This window comes from Microchirus variegatus (genome assembly GCF_963457635.1).
Source record: "Microchirus variegatus genome assembly, chromosome: 13".
In the NCBI taxonomy this organism is placed as follows: domain Eukaryota; kingdom Metazoa; phylum Chordata; class Actinopteri; order Pleuronectiformes; family Soleidae; genus Microchirus; species Microchirus variegatus.
This window is the reverse complement of record NC_139814.1, coordinates 14930035-14951233: the sequence shown is the minus strand read 5'-3', so window position 1 is coordinate 14951233 and position 21199 is coordinate 14930035. Positions and strand designations below refer to the sequence as shown.

The 21199-nt window shown below is 40.7% G+C and overlaps 1 protein-coding gene across 1 annotated transcript in view; it reads right to left on the bottom strand.

Moving 5' to 3' along the window:
* Positions 1-21199, bottom strand: part of gabbr2 (gamma-aminobutyric acid (GABA) B receptor, 2) — a gene marked incomplete at both ends in the record, with an annotated part of 170458 nt that overhangs the window by 102254 nt on the left and 47005 nt on the right. The window contains one exon of the mRNA XM_083899305.1: positions 20567-20704. Within this exon, the coding sequence (XP_083755431.1) occupies positions 20567-20704 (138 nt within the window). The remainder of the gene's footprint in view (positions 1-20566; positions 20705-21199) is intronic.

Below are 21199 nucleotides of genomic sequence, written 5' to 3'. Positions count from 1 at the left end.
AATTTCTAAGCGTGTAGAACATTATTGGTCCTTTAGAATAGTGCTCAATTGTGGTCCTGAGGACCCACTGCACGTGTTATGGCATGTTTCCACTGGCACGCCAAGCCACGACACGGCACTGTTTTTTTGCTTTTCCATTAGCGATAGCACCTGGTACCCGGTACCTTTTTTTTAGTACCTGGTACCTTTTTTTTAGTACCTGCTATGGCGAGTTCCAAGCAAGTTGAGCTGGTACTATGTATGACCTCATCAGATTACAGTGTGCTGATTGGTCCGTCACAGGAAGAGGCACAAGATTCAAAGAACAATGCCAAACTGTAGATCAGTTAAAAAGACTTAACAAACTTAACAAAATGTGGGTTAATCTCCAACATTTAGCATGGAAATGTCCAAAATCTCATCATTTAACTACTAATTATCTGTGGAAAAACGCCATGAGATGTTTCCCTACTCCAACACGCCTGATTTAAATGGTCAGCTCATCAGCAAAGCACTGCAGAAGCCTGACAAACACCCATTCATTTGAATCAGGTGTGTTGGAGCAGGGAAATATCTAAAACATGGAGACAGTGGGTCCCCAGGACAAGGATTGAGAAACACTGCTTTAGAACCCCTGAAACAGTTACTTGACCCACTTAAGTAGAAATAAAGTTACGACTTATATCTTTCTTTAAATTTTGTGGATGAAATGTGTGACACACACAGGGATACATTGGGATATTTGGCCACGAAATACGCTTGTGTGTGTGATCCATCAGCTTTAGCTGTTAGCTCAATCGCTCTGTTAGCTCTATGGTGTAAAAACCAGAAACAGTGACCATTGATGTCATGTGGGTCCACTCAGGAGGACAGTTTAGCCTGTTTTTTTCCTCCATTGCCACAGCAAAACAATATAACTTCATTAAGTGCCATTCTTCTGATGAGTAAAGGGGGCACAGATACAACGCCCTCTGTTTGCTAACTTGGTAATTACCTCATACAGTCTGAGGCACTTGTAGCCTGTATATTTTGATCTCAGTTTCCCACCAAGGTTCATTCCAGGTTTATTTCAAATACAAGTGACCTTGTATTGCTTCATTTGGTAAAATACTCTTTGTATCATTTTGTCTCACCATCTTTACAGCCATCCTTCACCACCACACCGAGTGAGTCAATGTGGTTGTGTGAGGAGAGTGAGACTCCGATCCACCTCCCTGGAGTGAGGCTGGAGGCTGGTGAGCACCTCTCCTGTCTGCCTCACACAAATTTACAAGCTTAAGAGCAAACGCAGAGGTTTTTACACTTGCCTGTATTTAACCCAGGAGGAACCCTGAGGTGGAGTTGACATCAGTGATATTCTGCAACGCTAGGGCCACAAAGAGACAGAGGTATTCTCTACTGTAGTGTCAATCTACAGGCTCTAAAACAGTGGACAGTAAAATCTCATCTGAACGCATTAAACAGAAGTGTTTTAAGTGACTAAGAGGTGAGAGTGTAGAGAGCTCCATTGCTTCGAGGAAAGAAGATGCAAAGGTAGGTCATATTAGGTTGATTTGCCAATTAGTAATTGATAAGATGAACAAGAACAATTCATTCATTTAGTAAGCTAGTGTTGTGAATGTTGTGAAGGACATGAGAATATTTGTTGTCGCAGAAGGGAACACAAGGCATAGGGCAAGATGGAGGCAGATGATCCGCTGTGGTGACCCCTAAAGCGAGAAGCCGATAGCAGAAGTAGAAGGCGGTATATGAGGTAAAGATCAATTTCAAATCATGGAAATGATTGACTTGGTGACAGTGTTTTGGCCTGAATACCATTGCTATACTATAAGCCAAAGCAAATGTATAGTTGCTCGGGTTTGGACAATAGGGGAAATATGGTGGCGCAGTGACAGACGGACAAAATCAAAATAAAGAGTGTGTTTAGAAAAACGGCCGAAAATACACCCGCAATATCTTCATGGCATCAAATGTCAACCATGACATGCAGCTAATCAACAAAAATGCTTTTTTATCCTCACAGAAGACGACTTTCAGTAGGTCTCTCTCTCGCTCTGCCTCTCTTCTATAGTGTGACCATGATTATAGTGCCATAGTACGCCCCACCACAAACGTGACTTATTTACCAACGTGGCCCGTTCCCACACTTGGTGTGCTGGGTACATATATCAGCGACTCATCTCCGAGACACAGTCTCCAAGGTCCCTCAATGTGAGACGTGCCATTACGTCTCTGTCGCTCCTTCTCCCTCCCTCTCCCTTTCTACGCTTGAATACTCGGATGTCACTCCTCTTTGGTTTCATGTGCAGATGTCACTTCCTTTGGTATTGTTTCAAGGATAGAGTATGGTGGTGATAACTGTAGCCAACACGCTGCATCAATGTCAGATAAGACAATATAATCTAACATCGGGATGCCCTCCGTTGCTTAAAAAATAGCAATATCCAGCTGCTTAGCCGTGCAAACGACTCAAAACCGAAAGAAAAGCTGCGGTTTAACACAATGAACACATAATTAAACATTGAACAATGCTTAAACACGCTGCTGTATTCACCAAAATGTCCTTCAGCCGAGCTTGTTGCGTGCCTGTAAGCAGGTGCTGTCTTGATCAACAGTTCAGTTGTCATAAACACAGGCAGTGAAGCAGAGCCACCTTGAGCAATGAGCTATTAGTCACTGCGGCGCCGTGTAGACACTTAAAATTAGACGAGAGGAGGAGTAAATATCAAGACTTGGTTTAAACCCATATTTTCTTAGTAAATAAATATACCTGCCTAAAAAATTGTTTATGAGCATCTATCCAGTAGCTGTCAAGATAAAACAAATATTAATTAAATGTCGGGGAAAAGATTACACAAGCCATTGTTTGAATAGATACATTATATGTGAATGTATTAAATACATATATGCTATTAGAATGTATACAAAATTAGTTGGGCTGTCTTATACGGCTGAACAATTAATCGAAATTGCAATTCTTATATTTGTTAAAGTCAAAATATGTGTCAATATATCGTTTTAGATTAATTATTGTCTTGACCTATACACATCTTATTCTACACACTTAAAAAAAAAATAAAAAATTCCAGATCTGTACAAAAATCACACAGTAAATAATTTTAAATATGTTTTTTTGAATGAAAATGTGAATAATGATGTAAAAATGAACATTCCCTCAATTGCAATTACATATTTATTCAAAATCCATCAGCTCTACTAGAGGTGAGGGTAAAAACCGATTCACATAAGAATCGCGATTCTAATCATCCACAATTCTGAATCAATTCATAAACTTCAAAAATCTATTTTTATGTTATTGTTTTAAGTTTCTATTTTGAAAAACCACACAAAACACCAGTTTGTGTTATTTGTGTACAGTTTATTTTTGTAACATCTAGGAGAAAACAGCAGCTCGCCTAAGCTTTTATTTTTTGAATGAATAAATTATATCTTTTGTCTTAAGTTTGCCTTTGTGTGATTACATCATTGGAATCAGTTTATTTAAAAATCACATTATCTTATACAAACTGTATTGTTTTGATGCCATAATTTGCCTGAACACACTATGCATTGTATCAATTTTTGAATTGAGAATCAATTTTGAATCGAATCGTGACCGTAAGAATCGGAATCGAATCATGAGACACCCAAAGATTCACATCCCTTAGCCCTTCATATTACTTTTAAGCAAACAACTGACAAACCAAGATTGTGATCTATAGAATTAGCTCACAAGCACGTTTAAATGTCATGCTTATGTTCTGTCTTCCTCACTAACTTTACAACAGAAAGACATTAGTCGACTGTTCACCTACAAGTATATGTATATGCACATGTATACAATATCTATTATGTATGATTACTTTTATTCAATTAGACTCCCAAGTTAAGCAATCGAAATATCACCTCTGTGCAGCACGGCGCACAGATGTGGGTGTTGGTCTTGCTGGCCTTCATCTGAAGGAAAATTAATTACCAGGGGTCTGAGTCAATCAGCCATGGATTTTCAATTACTCTTCGAAAGGCGGCAATGAAGCAGCGTCGGCTGTGAAATATACCATAGAGAGAGAGGTCTGAGAAAACAGGAGCCGCTGTGGAGATCATTCCAATGAACTGCCCTCAACACAGGTTGAATTTTTCAGTGATGGCATCAGAGAGAGAGATCTCGCTGTGGAGTAATACAAAGTTTGCTACAGAGAGACCTTGCTCGGTCTTTTTCATGGCCTCCCCCCTCCTTCCCCTCCCATGTTTCCTCAGCTCTCTCCTTTACTCTCTCCGACTTTTCAATTTTCGGAGACCTGCAGGGGCCAAAAGGCTGCCTCAAAGAGGACTGTAAATTTTTAAAATTCCATCTCCTGGGTCGTGAGGGAGACATGGCCAGGGTCTGAGGTGGGCTGGCAGTCAGACATCAAGTAACACGAAGGACCCCTGAGCACGATAACACCAAACACTGAATACCACTCCAACCTTTTGCTTTCTGCGGGGCAGTGTTACGCTTCTGCAAAATGACATTGTGCTAAAGAGGTTTAGGAAAGAAAGAAGAGGTGGGTTTGGAGCAGTGCTACATGTACATTTTCCAAGCTTTTTCTTTAAAGATCCCATATTATACTCTATTTTCTCCACGTTAACCTAGTTCCCTGGTGTCCTAATGAACATGTCTGTGACATGCTTTGGTCAAAATACCTTAAGGATGAAGCACCACAGCAGTTCAATCACCCTGCCAAAATAGGCCTTTTCAGAATGCTCTGTTTACTAGTATCTCTTTAAAAAAACAGCAGTTAGCACTTTTGGAAAAGTGATCATTTGCAGGTTCTAGCAGGCACATTGCCGTTATATATAACATGTATCCACTGGACAGAAAAATCCTCTGAGGCTGGAAGTTTGTGTAGAACTCTGTGCTGCACTGTGGAGTCAAGAATAGAACTTTTCACAGACTTTGCGGAGTTCAGGTTTTCGGATACCGTTGCCCTCGCCAGCACTCTTGCATGTTTTACGGACAAAGCGGAGCTCCGTGAGACAACAATTCCAGGAATTTAGCGCATTGTAACGTCCCAATGAGTGCGGAAGTCAACATTGCGTGTTTTATCTCCTGTACTTAGACTGAGGAGGACCACAAAAACATGAGTGAGTCATCTTTTTTCACACTTTGGCGACTGGTAGGGTCTCCAGAGTCCCAAATATAAGGATTAAAATGATTAAAAATTACATTTTGCATAATATGGGACCTTTAAGATACACAGAGGCTGTAAAATATGAGTTGAAAAACAAATGAATTTTGATGAATCAAACAAATCTGGTTTCCTGGAAAGAACTAGAAAATTGCATAGACATAGAACATAATCACATCAGCACCTGGTTATGTTTTCTAGCCACATAAATAAATGTTAATCAATTTCCCATTTGAATGGTTAACAAAGCAATTAGCAACAGTTTTATGGTAATGTATTCTGGATTGGCTTCTTAAATGGTTTAGGCACTAACACCAAATTTAATTAAGGTTTGGGAAAGAGCAGAGTTTTGGTTCAATATATTGAAAAATAATGGACTTGAGGCACTGAATTGTGGGGGATGTTAATTATACATTTGCCAAAACTGTGATGTTTCCCTTAAATTGACCGGAGGCACTTAATGAGGTAAAAAAAAATGGTTAGCCTAAAGCCAGGAACACATTTACAACTTTCAAAGTTGTGGCAGGGATGTGCAATTCGCACTCCACAACTTGCAAGACTCATACAGACACTGAGCGGTCACACTCCATGACTGTCAACAGGTCCTTCCACCAAGAAGCAGCATACGATCAGTATTTCTAGATGATCTGTGTAATCTTAGAAATACTTCTGAGAAGTGATACGGGGAGATGATGTGTGAAAATAGACAGAATTGTGCTTGATTTCTTGTCTCCAGATCGACCATGGACTGAAGCATTTTTGTTTCTGCTCTAGATTCTCAGATGTCAAATGTGTATAGTGTCTGCCATGTCAGGGACACCTAAGTACATTAACGTTCAAAAGTTTGGGGTCACCTATACAATTTTTTTGTGCTTTCCATTAAAAGTCACACTTTTATGCCTCAAAAGAGTTGCAAAATGAATAGATATAGTCAAGACATTGACCAGATTAAAAATAATGATTTTTATTCAAAATAAATCATTTTGCCCTTCAAACTCTGCTTTTGTCAAAGAACCAGCAAAATTGTTTTATTTCATAAAGGTTTTCAAGGGTTTTCTAATCATCCAATAGCCTTCTAACGCAAACACAACGTACAATGAGAACACTGGAGAGATGGTTGCTGTAAATGGGCCTCTATACACCTATGTACATATTCCATTAAAAACCAGGCGTTTGCAGCTAGAATAGTCGTTTACCACATTAACAATGTATAGAGTGTATTTCTGATTCATTTAATGTTATATTCAGTGAATAAAAAAGTGATTTTCCTTAAAAAAAAAAAGGACATTTCTAAGTGACCCCAAACTTTTGAACGATAGTGTATCTACCACCAATGGTCTCTTTTCTGCAGTGACTGGAAAAGCACGATTAATAAAAGAAGATGCAAAAAAACCAAACAGAAATACTGGTCACTGGATTTGCTCGTCTTTGTTGATTTTGTTCCGCAGATTGCAGCACCCCTTTTACAGACAAAGGAGGCTCAGCTAAATACAGATGAGGAAAAAAAAACAAAAAAACTTTACCCCCATAATCTGCAAATATCCGTTTAGACAAGCAGAGGCGGGTATTCAAAGGTTCACTGCTTACCCCCATAATTACACCAATTAAGCTGATTACTCCCACTGTTCTCTGCCAGTGGGGGGAAAGGAAGTAATGCAACAACAGAGCAGGAAAGCAAAGTTTACCTCTGCAGGATAAACATCCAGTCCAAATAAAATATCTACCAAGGCCCAACGTCTGCTCCATCTCACTTTCTCAGCCTGACGGATTCCATGAAAGTAGGTAGAAAAAGAGGAGGAGGAGGAGGAGGTTGGATGAAGAGGGCGAGAGGAATTGTTCAGGAAGTGAATCAATGGACAAAATAAACATTTCACGCTCACCAGTGACGCACAGTTGCCTTTTGATAGCCTCTATCTAACTCTCAAGTTGTCTGTGATAAGTCTCACATTCTCTATTACGCTGTGAACATCTCGCATATCGCTGGGATGGATGGAGTCAAATCAGCCTGCGTTTAGGTCGCTATAAACCATATTAAGAGTGAATCTGGTGTTTTTACATTTCCAGGCCCCACTGCAGCCTCGACTCATGACGCTGCAGAAAATGTCAAGATTATTACTGGTAAAGTCGTAAGCCAGGTAACATGCATTGTGTGTGTGTGTGTGTGTGTGTGTTTTGTGCGAAAGAAGAAAGTACCACTGGTTACTTTCAATTATGCCCTTATTCATATTTAATGGTGTTTATTGGAGCTAAAGGTTAGTGGTGGTGTGTTTACGTGTATTTCCTAACACTAAGGGAGGCAAGCTGGCTTCCCGCTGCTAAGTCTGTGCTGTCTTTTTAAAAATGCACAACGTTCCACCACAGGAAGCGGCGACCCCCTGGGCGTTAACCTATTGAGCGGTAAATATCAGGTAACATGGTGATTGAAATTCCACATCTCACGAGCTTCATCTTCCTTCACAACCTTCTATGGTGATCCCTGTGCACCTCACCAATCTTTCCAGTATATAATGCAGACCCTATCGCCACTTCAAGCTGTAATCAGCAACACATATTTAACTTACAAAACAGTTTTAACTCATAAGCTTGAAAGAATAAATTAAACCAAAGGCAAGGTTTATTAAAATAAACAACAAGTAACACTTATTCACCATTTCGGATATCATTTTGCGCAAGGAGGAGCGATTTCCCAAGATGCTAACACCACATGCACGTGCACGGCCGAGAGCCGATTTGCAGGGCGTGCATGCCTGCGCATAGTTGTTTTTAACAAATGTGGGGAGGAAAATAAATATATCCATGCATACTTTTTGCAGTCAAACTCTATGGACAAAATTCAATACCTCGTGAAATTGCGATAAAGACTTTTTCCTTAATTTCCCCAAAATTGATTTATAGACTTTTTATAGACTGAGAGGCTTAATCAACTTTGTCTAAACTCATTGTACAATGAATTTGTTTGTGTTGAAAACTTGCACACTACAGCTTTAAGGAAGACCCTGGGTTGTGTCACTGTGATCAAAATTCCAAGGTACCTGCATTTCACGCCTGTTTTCATGCAGAGAGGACTTGAAAGCACCGTCGTCGGTTTATGCAAAAAAAAAGAAGAAGACGAGAGCCGCCGTTCAGTGTGTTAGCGTTAAATAAATAAATGTACAAGCTGCCATTACAGATTACTGGTCATTTTTACTGTTACTGTACTCTGGTTGTTTTAATGGTTTTTCAGTTTCAAAAGCAGCAAGAAACAAAGTGAGCCCAGCAACTGGTTTGTTTTTACCAGTAGGGCGTAGGAGGCTGAGTGTGCTGTAGTAGGAGAGAGTTGTCAATCATTTTTAAAGTAGTTCACACATTTGTAAAATTGTGTTTTCCTCAAAAATGGAAAAGCCTCAGTTAAGGAATCGGCCTCATTCTTTCCATTTACACTGCTAGTTGTTGCATTTGGAGGCAGACAGGAGTCAAACACACACTGGCTTTTAATATGTGTGTGTGTGCTGCTGCTGATGTTGTTGTACCATATACACACTCTGGGCTCAGTACTGACAAATATTCAATCTTACTTTTCCAATTTCTCCTCTGCTAAGTCGTAGAGTTAAGCAGCCCTCAGGTACCTGCACCTGTTTGTCTTGTGAGCAAATGGCTACAAGCTGCGTTCACACAAAGCATTACTCATGTGGATTTGCGTCACTGGATCGTTTTTTTGCGTTGCCCATTATGCGGCCAAGAGAGATTCCTATCTCCTTGTGTCTGAGCATTGACTTTGCATGCAATCTCACTGAGTTTTTTTTTTTTGTTGAAATTTCCACAAAGTGATTTCACCTTAAATTCATATGTGCATTTTTTTGGTTTGCTGCAATGTATGTCTCTGAGTGTGCGTGTGTATGTGTTTTCCAAGGACAGACTAAATCCACTCTGTACTAATGAGGTAGCTGTGCTGCTGCTGCTGCTGCTGCTGCTGCTGCTGTCTCTCAGGCCCTTCTACTTGCAGACCACTAAAAGGTTTGAATTAAAATTTTAAACAGAGCTGTGCTGCCTGCATCTCAGGACACACACACATATATAGATATGAAAACACACTTCGTATAAATGGTAGGGCTATGAGTCATAGTTTGTGTGCTCCGTTTAAGGTGGAAAAACTTCTAAACACTTCTAACCAGCAAAAGTCTACACCATAGTGGATATCGGTTTGAATTACTTACAGTCCTGTGTGTGGACAGTGATTTTCCAACCCCTGTTTCTGCTACTACACAACAGATTTACTATTCCGGGACCATACGGTCATCCAACATGTTTGTAGTGGTTATTTGGATGTTCAGCTTTAGTATCACACACCTGCTGTGATGCAAATACCCCCAATACTCGTTCTGCATGTGTAAATGAGCCACTCGCTGGTAAATTTATCATTGCAATGAAGGACTTAATGTATGCTGTCCCCATGCGAGTTGAAGGACAGCACCTGAGACAAATGGCCTGGCGTATAAACAATATGACGGCACCAGTTAGGAACCTTAAATAAAAACTGAAAGGGCTGTCATTTGAAAACACCCACATATAAAGAAACTGCTCTGTCATTTTTCAAAGTACACATCATGCCACCAATTTGCATGTAAATGTGATGCTGCATCTACAAAGCCAACGATAAATCTCCTGACAAACTTCCCAGTAAAAACGCAGTATCACAACGCAGCAGAAAGCCTGTAAAGGAGGACAATCCATGAAACTATTTCCGTGTTAGCACAATATGGGAGTTTCTTGTGCCAAACCTTTCACTACATCTTTGCCAGGTTTGTGTTGACAATGGTTTCTACAGGGCTTTGAGAAGGAAAACCCCCCCATTTTATTAGAGGAGAGATTTGGGAGAAGAGGGAAGATGAGGTAAAGAGAAAAAGGCAGATAAACCTGACAGGGAGTGAGACAAACATGTCCACAGGTGCAAGTGTACAACTGTCTGCATGCAAAACAAACACAAACACACATCTCTGCCCTCTGCATCTGCACATGTATAGGCGCGTTCATTTATCAACGTGAGCAACTGTCTGTATGAGTCTGAGTCTGAGTCGTGCAGCTGTTCAAAGAGAACACCGCCTGGCAGTGGGATTTGCGATTTCAGAGAAAAAAGGTGTTCTCTAACACGTCTTTGAAAAGAAAAACAAGTCTTACAAACCAAACACATTTAGTCACTGGCTGTTTTTTTGAAAAAAAAAAAGGCAAAGTAAAACTAGACTCATGAGGATTGACATATATAACATAATGTCAACTGAGCAGCACCAATGAGTGTTTTTTTTAATGAAAATCTAATTAAAATACAATCTCATTTAGACATAATATGCATTACATGCTACAGAATAAGTAAGAGATATGATTGTACTCTTTTTTTAAAAGCCTTTTCTTACCATCCTTTAACAAAATGGTTCCATCCATAACTACCATCAACCCTAACCCAGAATTTTGTATTGAATGGTTTGAGAGGTGGACTAAAGGACCAAATTACCACTTATTGCGCTCGATTCTACTTGGTTTGGTATCAATCACGTCGTTCTGCATTACTATAGTACCTCCTCAATGTGGGCGGAGTTTATAGCAAAGCTCCATTAGGGCCAGCCATTTCTTAGAGCTACGCTAATAGGACAGCAAGAACTGATAAAAGAGCTAATGACTGTGCGATAACTCAAAAACATTATGTACATGAGACTTAATGCAACTTCCACATGTGGAGATTTACTGGAAAGACAAGGGATCATCCCTATAATACTGCTCAATAAAAATGTTTTTATGTATTAAGTTATGACCAATAATAGACAATTAGTGAATCACACACACACATACACCATGCATATATATATATATACACACAGTATATATATATATAGACCTGTGGGAGACATAACTGTCATTTTGTTATCGTGTTTATGTAACTCAACGCTGCAATTATATCTTTGGAGACTCAAAGTGGATTCCATTTGTGGCAGCAGCAGACTGAAAAGAGAGGTATTCAATGACTGCACCAACAGGGAATGAAAATAGCATTGAGCTCAGTATCAACCTCAAGGAGGCTTAACGCTTCCGCATTCTGATTCTCAGATAAAGTGAAAGAGGATCGCGTGCAGGGAAAGAGAGACAGAAAGGAGTGACACACAGGAAACAGAATTTAATCAACTGAGGAGGTGGAAGGAGTCGCCCGGGCTCTCTCTACCTGGATTTATTGTTTGTAGCACAAAACAATTTGATCAGTTTGAAGATTGAGTGTGCCGAACAGGAAGCCATTGAGTGAACCGAGGAAAGACGAGTCCGCGGTGTTGGAGTAAATACTGCCGCCATGAGCAAAACATTAGCTCTAAATTCACCTATGGGCTAATCTACGATACCATCTTATTTCATGACTGTAAATATACACTACACAGGGAGTGTAAGGAGAAGAAAGACAAGGAGTAGCAATGGAAAAGAGAGCGAGAGAGCACTCTGTAATGATCTCAAGAGTCTCTCTCTCCATTTCCTCTCTCACCCACTGTCCGCTTGGCAGACATCTAGCAAGATCTCTCTCTGTCTCTCCCGCCATGAAGGGGAGTTGATGTTTCAGATATTAGTGAGCTGTGTCAGACAGTTAAACTGCCCTTTATCGATCCTAAGCTTCACTCTTTCCAAACAGCCGTTATGGTTTTAATGGCTTGTAATGGAGCCGGGTCCTCTTCGAGGTCCAACTGCTCAGCGAGTCCACCCTTGTTTTTTTTGACAACAATACAAAGGATCCTCTTAACGCTGGCTGCTCGGAAGTTTCGACGCAATTTTGTTTTCAGGTTGACGAGAAACCAAACTCTTTGATAATACTAAAATGTGGAGATGGAAAGACTGTGCTGTGATATAGAGCAGCTGAAACGCACTCAAACGGCACCGTCTCAGGTTTGATCATGATGTGACAAGACACCAACATCGAAACAATCAAGGAAGAATTAACTTAGTTGAACATCACTTTCGAAAAAACGACTTGTCACAGACAAACTGTCAATGCTGGTGTCAAACTACATCATTGGAACATCAAAGAAAGGCGGGACAACTGAGAGTCAGAGTTACTATGCAAGCCAGTCTCAAATTAGACAGGTTGGAAAATCGCAAAAGCGTAAAAGCATCTTCTTTTCTCCCCTAACCCTATATTTTCTTGCGTTCTCGGCTGGGGGGAGCAAGGAGGAGTGTGATTTTGCCCTCATTATCAACCCTCAAAATGTACTGAGCTCTACTGTGGGCTTAAAACAAAGTGGAAGATGAAATGACCCATGATGCTTTTTTTTTCCAACAAAGATGGCGGCCACATCTGCAGAGGAACAATTTTGTTGTAATATTTCGCAAATAAGCTTGTTACATTACTAGCTAGCTAGCCAGCGGCTATTGCTTGCAGAGAGTATGCCCGTCATTGTAGCTCTAGTGTTTTGGATGTGTGTACCGGCGTGCGCTTGAACACCAGTACCCTGGACTTGTCAGATTTCAATCATATTCGTGATATAGCGTTTATGAGGAAGGAGGAAAATCGGCACTGACGGAAAAAAACAAACACAGGCAACACAACAGGCAACACAACAGCTGGATCCGCCGGCATTTTTCCTCAATAAAAATAGTATCACGCTCCACCGGTAGAATTGTCATGTGACATGCACGTTTGTTAAGTTCACTACGCTAATTTGCATATAGTGGTGTACCTATTCCATAGGGAAGCAACTTCCCTCAACGAGGGGAATTTACAGTTGAGGGCACTCCAAGCCAAGCGGAAATTTTAAAGGGGAGAAATGGGACGGGGCCTTTCTTGTTAATTTCATAACAGTAGTCAAATGAAGCCAATCATGTTGAAATACACTATTCCACAGATGAAAGTCGTGTTTCATAGATGGAATGGTTGGGTTTGGTACGGCGTGGTACGTATTTTATTGTCCGATTTCCATTTCCATCCATAAATCTTTCAGGTACCCTTCCTTTGGGGTACCGGAGTAATGGTACTAATGGACGGTCAGTTGACAGAAAAGCGTCACTCCCCTGTGACCAGTGTTTCTTCCACGCACAGTCTATTCTCATACAAAGCTTGACGTCTTCCTGAGACAAAACAGCCACAAACAGATGACATGGCCATCTGGCACAGCGCACGCCCCCCCTTAAAAAGTAATGGTACTATTCTCAGTTGAAACTCGAGCCTGACCGAGGGCTTTACCGTTCCAAACCGTCCCATAACACGACTTGCGTATTTGGTATCTCAAGTGATGTGAAGTTCTGATCAGAGAGAAATCCCCTACATTTGCATTTGCAAATGAATTGCATCCCTGAGAGCCTGAAGCTGATATGTGCTGTCTGACTTTCTCAATTATTAACTGCTGCCTCCTGTCGCTGCTTAGATCAGTGTTTCTAATTCCTGGTGCTGGGGACCCACTGGCCTACATGTTTAATGTTTCCTCGCTCCAACACACCTGACTCAAATAAATGGGTCGTTGAGCTGACCGTTTGAATCAGGTGTGTCGTTGGAGCAAGGGAAACATCTCGAACATGTAGAGCAGTGGGTCCCCAGGGCCACGAGTGAGAAACCCTGCTTTAGATTACATTTGTACTGTCAAAAATGATTAATTTTTTTTACTTTGTCTTCCTAGTAGCCTCAAACAACTTGTGCTTATGATGGCAAATTAATTTAAGTAGAGCTAGATATGGAATACCATTTATTAGAGGCCCGTTTCTTTGTTTGAAACTGTATTTTCATCAAAAACTGTACACACCCAGCAAGCTCTTCAAAGTGTTATGGGCTCTATGACCTAAATAAGAAATATCAAAGCACGTAAACCCCAAAAGAGAAACTAGGAGAAAACCAGGATTTGGGGCTACAGGAAAAAAACATCTTCACAAGACGTGTAAGATAAAAATCTGTAAGAAACATCAAAAGCCAGCTCAATGTGTCTAATGCGTTTTTTTGCGACTGGTGGCAGGCAGGTCCCGTTTCATCATTAGCGAGTATGACGCGCTGCTTTTCTTTTTTTCACGCTTCACCCTCCTCCACAAAACTAACTTGCGGGAATGATAGCGCTTGAAACGCATGGATGGAATTCAGCATATACTTATCTCGTATTCCTTTTGAATCGTCTCACAGACCTTGGTGTCAAAGACGTGCCAGTGGTAAAAAAAAAAAAAATAATGAGAAGGCTGTTTCCACTCGTTGTTCCAGAGGAACAGAAACGGAAATGTTTTGTCAACGCGCTTGTTGTAACGGAGGAGCTAAGAATCAGCATGTTTATTCAATATATGACACCAACAGTTGCAACCAGTTAACGGGTTGTATTCAACAAATGTTGCTAATTAGCTAATTACTGGGTTTCCTGTCAAATGGCGTAGATTCGGCACTTCGAATAGGTACAACAGTGTGTGTGTGTGTGAGCTCAGCTTCACAGTAGATGTTGGTGCATTCTACAAGTGCAGGCCACATTCATGCCTAAATAATTCAGTGTAATTAATATTTTCCTTTATCTCTTTCAGCTTCTTTTATTTCCCTCTTCTGCAATAGAAGAGATAGTATGCATGGTGACATTGGCATTTATGGCCATCATGATAATGAGGCTGTCTGGATTAATTTTGATTTTATGACTGTAGTATTGTCCAATGAGTGAGTTCTTCTGCTCCTTTTTCCAAGATAACTTTCACTTTTGATATATGGGAGTTATTCATCCGTTTAAGAATTACGGTACTGAGAAGCTGACGTCAAAAACGTGCGACGTGGAAGTCTTGAGGTTCTACCGTAATGACATTTCTCTGCTTTCCGGTATCCATCCATCCATCTTTTACCGCTTTATCCTCCACATGACATCTCAGCTGACATTGGACGAAAGGCGGGGTCACAACCTGGACAGATCGCCACTCCATAGTTTTTGAATATTCCAGATATCACAAACTGTCTTGGAGTTGCGCTAACGAGAAATATGCATGCCAAATCCTGTCGGCGATGGCGGGATGGTAACAGAGGGGTTAACTTCCCCTGTTTAACTCCATGAGCAGCATGACCTTGAAATCTAGAATGTAATTTTAACGTGTTCCAAAGCCAAATGTTTCAACAGAGTTTGGACTGGTTCAGATACCTGTGAGGAAACCCCTTCCCCCTTTCCTCCAGGAATTGTCTAGAAGCTTTGAGACTGTGAAATGTTGACCTAATTGGCAATCTTAGAAGCCTCCCCCCCAAGACCCTATGCTGAGCTGCACTTGTAGAAAAAGAAAGAAACAAACAAACAAACATACACAACACAACTGAACCTTGTGCCTCATCAACACACATAAAAACATGTTATATCATGAATGTTTCTGACCTTTCGAGAAGAAACATTCGGTTGCCCAAGTTGCGCAACCAACACGCCCTCACTCACTCACTCACAGCGCACAGAAGTGACCATGAACTTTGCTCATTATGTGGATTTATGATGATCTGTTTGCGATGCTCAAACCATCCCTGCCCTTGCACACGGCGATTTTAGCCTAAACTTTGGGAAGTCATGAAATATTGATACGGAACACAGGAGGATTTGACGTAAGTGAGGCCGAATACTGCAAAGCTCGGCATCACATGTTTTATTGAAGCAGCCTCTGTAGCACTCAGGGAGAGTATAAGAGAAAAGAAAATGGGGGGGGGGGGGGTAGAGACGACCATAAAATATTGTGGAGGTTTTAGCAGAAGAGAATGCTGCACTAGAAGGTGGCACAGATGCTATTTCTTGTTCCTAAATTGCCCCGGTGTAACGAAGCACTGACAATCAATACCGCGAGAGAAGAAGAAGAAAAATGGGCTTAGTTAACAGATAAATATATGTCCAGGTCATGACAACAACACTGAGGGGAGCATCTACTTTTTCCTCCTCCTAAATATTGACTTTAATATTCATTGTCCCTAAAAGATGAATTGAGCTTTACACTAAAGGCACAAGAGACATTTTAGTAAAGGACAAAAAAAGTGCTCTATGCATCTAAATGCTCCAATAACTTCTTGAAAGTCATTAAAAGAACTCTTACATCACAATCTTTCTGAGGTAAATTTGTGGGAAAATTCAATTCAACTTATATAAATCATAATCTTGAAAGGAATAAACCTCTCTTTCTTTCTTTCTGTCTTCTTCTTCTCTTCCAAAGTACAAGAGACAAAATGATGAGAAGCATAATTTTTCATTACACAATCGACGTGGCTGAAAATGAACAGTGCCATCACTGATAAGACTAATTGGTGAGAGGAGAGCAGAGGAGAGGAGAAGGGCCAGCAGCTGATGAAAAGGTGGGTGAGGTCTATATCCTGGCACTGAGTGAGCCATTTACAGACAACAGACACCACTGCCGCAGTGAGGAAATTGACCGTTTGAAAGCTAGAACGTGGTAAAGTGAGCAGCATGTTGGCTGGGTACAGATAGTGTACATGTGCACGCTTAAAACTGTTCTTTAAAATGCTTCCTGGTATTATTTAACAATTAACATAAGATGAATCACACCAAAAACACCATCATTTATAAAACTATGAGTAGGTAGGTACGCCTGATGTGGCGTAATGTTTTTTTTCGGATTTATAAAAGCATGCGCGTGCACGTCCTAGATCTGTTTCTCTTTACAAATCGCGATCAACTCGTAATGTGGCGTGGCTTCTGAGGAATTCAGGTAACGCACACACGTGACCATAAAAAGCCGGAAAAACCTAGATCCTTAAAAGCGCAATCTGCCCATCATCCCACAAAAGTATTTAATAATGATCATTTATTTAAAAAAAATATATATATATTTCTTGCATTCATTTGTATAACATCTTGTTGCAAACATTTATTATTTAATGTATATATTACACAGTGATTACTTTTTTTTAAATCCCAAACATTGCATAGAAAGTGGCGTACGTCTTATTTTTATGAATGAGGCCCCTGGTGTATGCACATCTGAAATCTCCATGGACTCACAGTGCAACATGTGACTGTGTGGATATGCGTTATTAATTAATACTAATGCAATGTCCGTATTCCCAAATAATAATAATCTAAATCCACATATTCAGCACTTACGGATTATAAAACCGTGTGTGTGAGCAGTGGAGGAAACCACCTGAAAAGGTGTGTGACATCATTATTTTGGCCTGTGAGATTGCGTAAAATATGAGAGCTGCAAACAGAGCCCTGTCCACTGCAGCCGCAGTTGAGAGCCACACAGAGGAGGAGTATAAAATGTTTATTTTTGGCTACATAGGTTATTCAGTATGAGAAACACAAAGCACCACATAGATGTTTTTTTTATTATTATTTCTTTGATGCTCACATTAGATTTTCTTCATTGATCTCTTTTAGGGTGTCATTTTTTTTGCAAACAGGGAGCGATTTATGTCGGTAATTAACCAGCGGTTTTTAATCATTAGAATCCGGGGGTCTTGGATGTGGAGATGAAGGACATGAACTGCTCTCTGAGCTGTTGGTCGCCTGGCTATTTGGGAGCTGACCACACAGAAAATGTCTATGGTGTGTAGTGCGTTAATAACGAATTAAAAAAATATTCAAACTCTGCAGACGTGTGCTTCTTGTGATAGTGGCACATTTAAATATTTACCATTATCTGGCTCAGACTCAGGTGGTGCAGACCCTGGGTCAGTGACAGGTTAAGATGTGGCTGAACCGTAGCAACACGCTTTTTGGTGGCCATTTTGAGGTCTGATATATTTATATTCAAAACACAGCTTGTCAACACCACCGCTGTTTGCAGTGATTTCTCTCCACCCTGTTGCTTTCTGACTTCCTTTGATTCCACTTTTTTAGGCTGACGAACAGAATCGCCTCGTTATTTCTTGAAATTCAGATGCTATGATGCATATTTTCAACTTCAGAAGCTTCTCTTCTCGGGTCGTATTCCGCATCTCTGTGTCGTGAAACTCAAGGGACGAGGTCTCAAAACCATGAATTGGTATGGTATTCAAATTATGATCATTTTCAGCTGCCACATTTATCAAAGGCTGATCAGGCGTACGCCAAGATTGGGTTTCATGAATCACACATGATATTTACACCTGAATCTGCACCAGTTTCTATGCACGTTTGATAAATAAGGGCCATTGTCTTGTGGAAATAAAAACACAACAGTCAGTGGCATTTGCGACTGATGGCAGCTCACAAACACAGCTGCGTCTTGCACTTTTCACTCACTCTCATTTTCATGTCATTAGTGTGTAGCTGTGTCTGCTCCTGTCATTCTGTTCCCTCCATTGCACCCTCAATCCACTGCTCCCCCATCTTAATGTGCAGCGGCAGTCATTTTAGCACGTGTACAGTAGGGCTGCAACGACTAGTTGACAAAAATCAATACTAAGATCGGTCGCCGACAAATATAATTGTCGATAACTGTCGTTGAGCGAGTGTGAGACATCTCGTTTTCTAACCCAGTGGGAGACTACACTCTTAGAAATAAAAGTGCTAAGTAGAACCATACAAGGTTATTTGGCTTGTCCTCATAGGAGAACCATTTTTGGCTCCAAGTAGAACAACCCTTTTAAAGGGTTCCACCAAGAACCCTTCATTCAGGAAAGGGGTTTTAAAGGGTTCTCTGGATCAAAATGGTTCTTACTGGAACCATCAGTATTACCAACAACCCCTGAAAAACCCTTTTGTTCGGAAAAGGGTTTTTCAGAAGCAAATGGTTCCAGGTAGAACCTCAGCCCTTGTAGAAGGACCATGTTGGAACCCTTATTTCTAAGAGTGTAGGGTAGGTAAACATCAGAGTAACATGGCAAAACCCTCTTCTCCTTAAAATTGTTGTTGTTCATTTGTTCTCAGACTTAAATCCAACAGCTGCAAATAAAGAAACATGGTACAAGTACAACAAAAAACCTAAAATATTGAGAGTGACATTTGAGCGGAAGATTATTTCAGTTGAGTCTTTTAAAAAGCTGACTTCTTTAGGCACTAGCACTGATTGAATATTCTACCTCCACTGAATCTACCAGGTCCCTGTGTTAGAAATTACCATCTCTATTTCCTCGCACGCCAACTCAACTCTTGCAGATGGGATGCCCCGGCTGCGTAATACATGTACAGGGTGACAGAATTCCCAGATTCCAGCGGATGTGGCTCACTAAACACAGCAGGGGGGGCGTGCAGGATTCAACACTTTCAATCACCTCCCTTTCTGTCTACACATTCCCTCTGGGTTTCAGGGAGGTTCAGTCAATCGCTGAAACTACTTCCCATCACAGGTGCTGTCAAAGCAGAGCCTTGTCCGTCATCAAAGTACTTGTATGTGCTGTATTTCAAGACGTAAACACACATGTACACAATGAAAGTGGGCTTAAGCTTAAGAATAGACAGGTGTTACACATTTGCTGAACTAAATAAGGTACTTTATTGTTTATGGCAGCAGCGATCGCTTGGCGACTGATATTCAGACAGCTCCACATGTCACATTTGGGATCAGACACGCATACATTTGTTGGTATTGGTCTGTATTTATAGGTGAAAAAAAGAGCCTGGTTGGTTAAGTGCTGGGGAGAACACACTGTGCCCGGCAGATTGCTACTGCACTTCTCACAGGTAATCACTGCCAATAAATAGAGAGGGGGAGGGGACACACACGCACACGCACACTACCTAGTTAAGAGAATTTAAACTTCAACTCTGACATGAGACTCTTTTTTTTTTTTTTTAGACTGAGCATTTTTTAGACTCATAAACAGCAAAAGGAAGAGACACAGAAAAATAATCATCTTTCATTCCTTCATCCTGCTGATCTTTTCACTCTCAAGTGACCCTGACAAGAAAGCAACCACAAAAGGGACACAGATAAAAAGAAAAAACTGCAGTAATTGGAAGCAAAAAAAAAAAGGAGGAAGAAGAAGAAGAAAAAAAATGATACATGATGTGACAGTCAGTTCAAAATGCAACCACTTGAATTATGTTATCTCTTCCGAGCACAAGCCTGCTCCTTTCTTATCTGTGCCCGATAACCTTAGCGTCTGCAGCAAATGAAATGTATTCTTCAGAAGGAGACATTTCACCTCTTTGGTCCTGAAGGACAGTACATACAGTCGTGATTTACACTGTAAGCAATAAGTCACACAAAAAAACCAGTTGTATCCGGTGTCCAAAGGGGGCAATCGCAAAGATTTCCCCAAGTTAACACCAGCAAATGCCAATCAGAGTAATGGTAAAATCAATTTTACAAATATTCAGTGGGTAATTGACATTGATTAACTTGTATAGTAACATTTATATCTCACGCCAATTAAAAACAAACAAACATATTTTCAGCTGTAAATGCAGCAAGAATCAGTCATTTGTATGGAATCCTAGGACCAATGTACACACGGAATTTTAACAATGTGTGAGTTAATATAGCATGTCTATTTAATCTCATTCTGCCCTGTAGACGACACCACATTCAAACATGCACATGTAACAGAATGCATCTCCTACCTGCACCAGATTCCAACCCTCCAAAGACTCCGCAATGATGGAGGTCACAGATGGACAGACACCGCCGAAGATCATCAGGTGTTTGGGATAGTAGCATATGGCATCAAAGAAGGCCCTCAGCCCCTTGGCATTGTCACACTGCAAATACAAAGACAGGTGGTGAAGGTGGAGGACAGAGCAGGGGGGTGAGGAGAAAGCAACGGAAAGAAGACGAGAAAATAACGCACATTTTAATTAGTTCTCCGGAGAGGAGGGAGCAGGAGAGGTGGACATCTGAGGTACTGCAGTACCCTGCTCTTTTAAATGGCTCATTACCACGTATGATGACGCAATGCAGTTCTTTTTGCTGTACATAATTATTAGAATCTAATTAAAAAGATTAGTTCAGTACTTCCTGCATGACCGGAGCGCAGACGCCCTCTGACACAGTCACTGAACTAAAATACAGCGGAAAAGGTTGGGATTTGGCTCACGATCGCTGTCACTAAATATACCAGACTCCTCTGTTAAATATTGAGATTTTAGAAATTTCCTTGCTAAATGCTGGAGATTAACGAACGTTTTCAGGATATTTACATTGTTTTAACTAGTGCTGGGCATGTTAACGACATTATCTGTGTTAACGAAGTTACC